Source organism: Ochlerotatus camptorhynchus, unplaced genomic scaffold, assembly GCF_037179485.1.
Source record: "Ochlerotatus camptorhynchus isolate MF236.1 unplaced genomic scaffold, CSIRO-AGI_Acam_v1.1 ptg000015l, whole genome shotgun sequence".
NCBI lineage: Eukaryota > Metazoa > Arthropoda > Insecta > Diptera > Culicidae > Ochlerotatus > Ochlerotatus camptorhynchus.
This window is the reverse complement of record NW_027040507.1, coordinates 4328599-4335423: the sequence shown is the minus strand read 5'-3', so window position 1 is coordinate 4335423 and position 6825 is coordinate 4328599. Positions and strand designations below refer to the sequence as shown.

Sequence of the window (6825 nt, the reverse complement as noted above, 5' to 3'; positions counted from 1 at the left end):
TTAAATCCTACGTTTCTTAAGCCGTCTACAAAAATACTCCGATGCTTTTCCGGGCGGCCTTACGGCAGTTGTCTCTTTCGTGGCCTTGGCGTCAGCTGCTCCTTCGTTTTGGCCACGTTGGAATAGATCCTCCGTTTGAGGTTCACGCAAATTTTTTCTATCGGTCGCAGCTGGGGTACGTTGGGAGGGTTGGCGGTCTTCCACAACCACTACATCGCGCTTCGCCGGAAAGATGTTTTTCACCAGCACATTCAGTCACTCCTTCTGAGTGAATAGAAATCCGGAGTGGTTATCACAATAGAAGGGACCTTTTCCTTTTTGGCATTAAACCAGGAAAGTTTATTCAAATTTTGCCTGGATGATGGATCATTCTCATCATCCGTTTACTTACTTACTTATCCTGGTCGGACATTCCTCAGGATTGCACCTGCATCACAATGGTGCACCAATTCACTCGGTCCGTGGCTGCTTGTCTCCAATTTCTTGACCGTCCCACACTTCCAAGATCCTGCTCCATTTGGTCTAACCACCTTGCTCGCTGTGATCCTCTTCGACTTGTACCGGCCGGATTCGAGGTAAACACCAGTTTTGCGGGATTTTTGTCCGGCATTTTTAAAACGTGTCCCGCCCATCGTACCCGTCCTGCTTTCGCAACTTTTTGGATACAGGGTTCGCCATAGAGTTGCGCCAACTCGTGGTTCATCCTTCGCCTCCATACACCGTTCTCACATACCCCGCCAAAGATGGTCCTAAGCACTCGTCGTTCGAAAACACCCAGTGTTTGCAGGTCCTCCTCGAGCATCGTCCACGTCTCGTACCCATAGAGAACTACCGGTCTTATCAGCGTGGTGTTATCTTACATGCTCCATTTAGTACGGAGGTGAAGTTTGCCCGACCTCAGGGTCTTGTGGAGTCCGTAGTGAGCACGACTTCCGGCAATAATTCGCTGACGAATTTCTCTGCTGCAGTTGTTATCCGACGTCACCAATGATCCGAGGTACAGAAATTCATCCACCACCTCGAACTCATCCCCGTCGATTGTCACGCTTCTGACTATGCGAGCCCTATCCCGCTCGTTTCCTCCAGCTAACAGATACTTTGTCTTCGACGTATTCACCTTAAATCCAACCTTATCTGCTTCACGTTTCAGCCACGGCCTGAAACGTTCTTCCGACAATGTCCACGTCGTCAGCGAAGCAGATGAACTGGCTGGACTTATTGAAGATCGTGCCCCGCATGTTAAAGCCCACACGTTCCGTAACACTTTCTAACGCAATGTTGAACAGGAGGCAGGAAAGACCATCGCCTTGTCGAAGTCCTTTGCGAGTTTCAAACGAGTCCGATAACGCACCCGATATCTTTACGCAGCACTGTACACCATCCATCGTAGCTCTGATCAGTCTGGTCAGCCTCCCGGGAAAACTGTTCTCGTCTATAATCTTCCATAGCTCTTCACGGTCAATAGTATTATAAGCGGCTTTGAAATCGATGAATAGGTGATGCGTAGGGACTTGATATTCACGACACTTTCTGAGGATCTACCGCAACGTAAAGATTTGGTCCGTTGTCGATCGCCCGTCCACAAAACCGGCTTGATAACTCCCACAAATCTTCTTGCTAGCGGCGATAAACGGCAAAAGATGATCTGGGAAAGCACTTAGTAGGCCGCGTTAATAATAGTGATCGCTCGACAGTTCTCACATTCTAGTTTGTCGCCTTTTTTATACACTAGGCATATTACTCCCTCTTTCCACTCCTCCGGTAGCTCTTCTGTATCCCAGATCCTGGCTATCAGTCGGTGCAGACAAATGGCCAACTTATCCGGGTTTATTTTGATAAGTTCCGCTCCGATACCATCTTTCCCAGTTGCTTTGTTGTTCTTAAGCTAACGGATAGCATCCTTAACTTCACCAATCATGGGAGCTGGCATATCCCCCACATCCACTGTACCGACGAAGCCATTTCTCCTGCCACCTTGGTCCTCCGCCTTTGTGCCGTTCAGATGTTCATCGTAGTGCTGCTTCCACCTTTCAATCACCTCACGTTCGTCCGTTAAGATACCCCCTTCCTTATCCCGACTCATTTCGGCTCGCACCACAAAGCCTTGGCGGGATGCGTTGAGTTTCTTGTAGATCTTGCGTATTTCTTGAGAACGATACAGCTGCTCCATTTCTTCGCTCTCCAGCTCTTCCAGGTGGCGCTTCTTATACCGGAAAAGATGGGTTTGCTGTCTTCGCTTCTGTTTATATCGCTCTACATTATGACGGGTTCCTTGCTGCAGCATCGCCGCCCGCGCTGTGTTCTTCTCGTCCAAAACCGTCTGACACTCTTTGTCGAACCAATCGTTTCGACGATTCCGCTCAACGAACCCAGCGGCGCCTTCAACAGCGCTGTTAATAGCTGCTTTCACGTTGCTCCAGCAGTCCTCAAGAGGGGCTTCGGTGAGCTCTCCCTCATCCGGCAACGCTGCGTCGAGGCATTACACGTACTCAGTTGCGACTTCGGGCAGCTTCAGCCGCTCCAGATTGTACCGTGGCGGGCGCGGGTACCGATTGTTGTTGGCAACGGAAAGTTTTTGGCGCACCTTGACCATTAGAAGGTAGTGGTCCGAATCGATATTTGCACCGCGATAGGTCCTGACGTCAATAATGTCCGTCGATCGAAACGTGGTCGATTTGCGATTCTGTCTGCTGCGGTGATCTCCAGGTGTACCGATATGGGAGGCTAGGCTGGAAGTAGGTACTACGTATGGCCATGTTCTTAGAGGCGGAAAAATCGATGAGTCTAAGGCCGTTGGCGTTCGTTAGCTGGTGAGCTCTGAACTTTCCTATAACCGGTCTGAATTCCTTCTCCTGGTCGACCTGAGTGTTAAGATCGCCGATGGCGATTTTGACGTCATGGCTTGGATAGCTGTCGTATTCTCGTTCCAGCTGCGCGTAAAAGCGTCTTTATCGTCATCGTCACTTGCTAAGTGACGGCTGTGCACGTTGATTATGCTGACATTGAAGAAACGGCCTTTGATCCTCAACTTGCACATTCTGCTATCGATTTGGCCACCACCCAATTACGTGCTTCTGAATTTCGCCCATCACGATGAAAGCTGTATCCAGCTCATGAATAGTACCGCAGCTCTACTTTTATTTTTTTACGGCTGGCTTGTAGGGCCTGCACCAACCCCCATTGTCTCGCCGGGGGACCATCGTGCACAGCACTGATTTGAGTCCCACGCTGGCACCAGGACGTTGATCAGCCTCTCCTAACATGGAGAACAGACGCCGTTTTGAGCCGCACCTCCATGGTGAACAGACGCTCGAAGACTGCACTCTCCGGAGAGAGAAGTCCCCCATTTCCCTGTCAGCATACGACCAAGGTCCCACCGAGTTTTGTTACCCGATCTTCCCTATGGTTACTCGTACCCCAGCTGGCACCGCGGAGAGGTAGGGATAGGTGTTACCAAACAAGAGGCTAAGGACCGCTAGTGGGGTCTATTTTATACCTGCAGATACGCGAAGTATCAATGGTACGCATTGTCCAGCCATTGGCGTCAGCTGCTCCTACGTTTTGGCCACGTTAGAATAGATCCTCCGTTTGAGGTTCACCCAAAAATCTTCTATCGGTCGCAGCTGGGGGACCTAGGAAGTGGTTATCACAATAGGGGGGACCTTTTCCTATTTGGCATTAAACCAGGAAAGTTTATTCAAATTTTGCCTGAATGATGGATCATTCTCATCATCCGTGAGCATATTAAATTGATCGCTCTAATAAATTTAATCAGAAGTGGGATCAACAGATTGCCGGTTTTATTTGCGTTTAGGTGCCATGGCGTCAGTAGAAAGTTTCTTCAAATCGAATTTCAAGCAGATTACTATAAGAATCCGAAGGATCGGAGAGGAATTGTCCAAATCGATATCCAGGATTATCTCGGTTATTTTACAAACAAGGATCTTAGAAAGAATAATACAATAGAAATTTACATACATAAATTTATATCTCCAAATCGATTTTCAAGCAGATTAAAGACTTTTTCAAAAAAACGTGAGACACAAACAAAAAGGTCATCAAAAACTAATTTCAAGTTGGACTTTCTTTGAACTTTCAGAGAATAAACTAAACCATTATGGTAAGGTTTCTACTTCTTTGCTTAATTGGATCTCTGCAACATAACCGAATGCCCACACCTTGCCCTTGATACCACTCATAAGGTTTTGGGCAATGGTGGGGCCGACTTCTTTTGATACTTTTACCCATTGTTTCTTCAAAGCCAGCTCGTTCTCCAGCACCTTGGGTTTCATGATGGCTCAAAACATCTCAATCGGTCGAAGTTCCGGTGAGTTCGGTGGGTTGTCGTCTTTTGCTACAAAAACAACATTGTTGTCTTTGTACCAGTGTAACACAGGCCGCGCGTCCAAATTCGGCCAAAACAACGTCTCGCCTCCGTGAGGACGCAGGAAGGGTAGGAGGCGCTTATGGAGGTACTCGTCCCGGTAGATTTGTCGTTGATGGTATCCATGGTGATGTCCGGCAGGCTTATCTTGCCGCACCCACAGGTGGCCTGCCAAACAAAGAACTTTCTGGAGAATTTGGCCACCTTCTTCTTCCTTACCTCCTCAGGAACGGCCAACCGTGATGTGGCAACGTAAGACTCCTGCCCCAACAACTGCTTTGTGTCCGCCTTGATGTAAGTCTCGTCGTCAATCACGACGTACCTCCGTTTCGTCAGCCATACCCGATACAGCTTCCAGGCGCAGGTTTTGGCCACCGTGTTTTGTATGTCGTTCCGGTTCGGTGCCTTCCAGACCTTGTAGATGTGAATGCGGGCACGTTTCATCATTTTTTGGACAAACCAGATGGAAACATCCGCCTTCTTCACCACACCGAGAATCGAAAGATTCGGCTGACGCTTGAACAGACTCAACACGTTCCTGTATTTCACCGGGACAGCTGTCTTCGGTTTTCTGCGGCAGCCTGTCCACCGCTAGTTCGGCTGGGTCTCCTTGAATGACTTCTCCACCCGGAAAATCATCGTATGATGAATGAAAAAGTTGAAGAGGATGGGCCCAAGGATATTTTCTTGCGGAACGATTGCGCCAATGTTGAAGGCATCAGAAGTGACGCCATCGAGAGAGACTTGGAATGTCGTGTCTGAGAGATAGTTTTGGATGATCTTCACGAGGAAGATTGGAAGACCGCATCGTTGTAATTTGTACACGATGCCATAATGTTGTAACGGGTCAGCCATCCAGAGTGTTCATTTTTTCTTTATACTCGTCTCCTATCTACTCTCATTTTACCTTTCCATAGATCCCTATTCCTATCGTGTGTGTGTGTGCTTAGCTTTGGGTGCTTTTCAATGAATCTAATTCACGTGCATTTATTCGTTGCTTTGCGCCGGAACAAATTTGGCGCAAAATAGAATTAGGTCAAGTACGGTTTACGCTCGTACGCCTCGTAGCCTCACGACCTTTCCATGATGCTGGTGATGGACGCCGTGCGTTCGACGAATGAACGGACGTGCTGGCGGTGAACTCTGCTACTTCTGCGTTGTTCGACGGTGGAGACCGCCGGAAGTCTAGATGTGGGCTACGTGCATCGGATGAACCGGTGCGTCTTATTCACTGACTCGTGGTCTTGCACGACGCGGTACGAGCGTCGGTATCCCTTTGGTCGTCACCAACGGGAGTAAAAACGTGTTGCTACCTGCTGACATGTTGAATGGCCGATTGCCTTGCCTAGGGTGCGTCGTTGATGTTCGCGTCCCTCTTCCAGCATACTCCGGGAATCTACATTCGGAAAATAACCATTGCACCACGCATGTGTAAGTACGGAATTACACCAAGCAAATTTCATATTCAATTTTACCTGTTTATTCACTTAAGCACAACACGACCTAAGAGAATAGCACACACTTGTCACTTCTACTCTACGAAAAACTTATGGAAAAGATTTTGGTTAAGACAAGCTACACTAATCTAAACAGGTATCATGTCACCTTTTGGACAACACCACGGCGTGAGAACTACTTTGGGCCACTCCTGCCTCTTCCACGGATCAGTTCAAAGTGAACGAGACTAAGTTTGAAGATCCTCAGATTAACCGCGATATTGAAATCTGACGAAGAATATTCAAATTCGTGATACCGAAAATTGCACTCACGCTCCCATTAGTTTCATTGCGCGTAATTTTTGCATCTCTTTGCAAAGAACGATTTCTATCCCCCAACCAACTTCGGCCCAAAACAGGATAGGAGAGAAAAAATTGGGGAAAGGTCAACACATCGTGAAAGGATTTCCAACGGGTGGACGTTCGCGGTAGCTACGCGACGATCGAGCAACCCAGCGCCTGTAAGCTGATAAGAGATGATCAAAGCAATCGCACATGTGTGGGGAACTCATTTTATTTTACTTTGAACAAAATGAATATAATGAACTTTAATCGGGTGAATATACATAAGGCAAGATCATAAATGATTCTCTAGCGGCAATTAATTATTTAAGTAGTTAACATATATTATTTGATATTGGTACATTAATACGACAAAATAGATAACGACGTATATGCTCGTTGCAATGTCAGACTCTGCCGAACACTTTTTCAACACCTAACAATGGCATGGCAGATGTCTTAGATACACAATTGTTCACTTTGAGAATATTACTTACTCGAGTCAGTTGGGGAGCTTGTTGAAAACAAAACTGGTCTTCGAGTAAGATGTTATTTTTAATCGGCAGATGTTAGAAGATGCCGAAAAATCGCTTTTTCAAGGAGCTTTGATAACCCTGAGAGAAGGCAGGAACGTATGTTGCTGGAAGGAGCGGAAGAATCCTT

At 47.3% G+C, this 6825-nt stretch overlaps 1 protein-coding gene across 1 annotated transcript; it reads right to left on the bottom strand.

Annotated features, from left to right (window-relative positions):
- Positions 1–1885: 1885 nt before the first annotated feature.
- LOC135701797 (uncharacterized) lies at positions 1886–4831 on the bottom strand. Its single transcript, XM_065222728.1, has 2 exons — positions 4477–4831; positions 1886–2466 (listed from the first exon to the last, which is right to left on the bottom strand). The coding sequence occupies exons 1-2, from the start codon at positions 4829–4831 to the stop codon at positions 1886–1888; spliced, it is 936 nt and encodes a 311-aa protein (XP_065078800.1).
- Positions 4832–6825: the final 1994 nt, after the last annotated feature.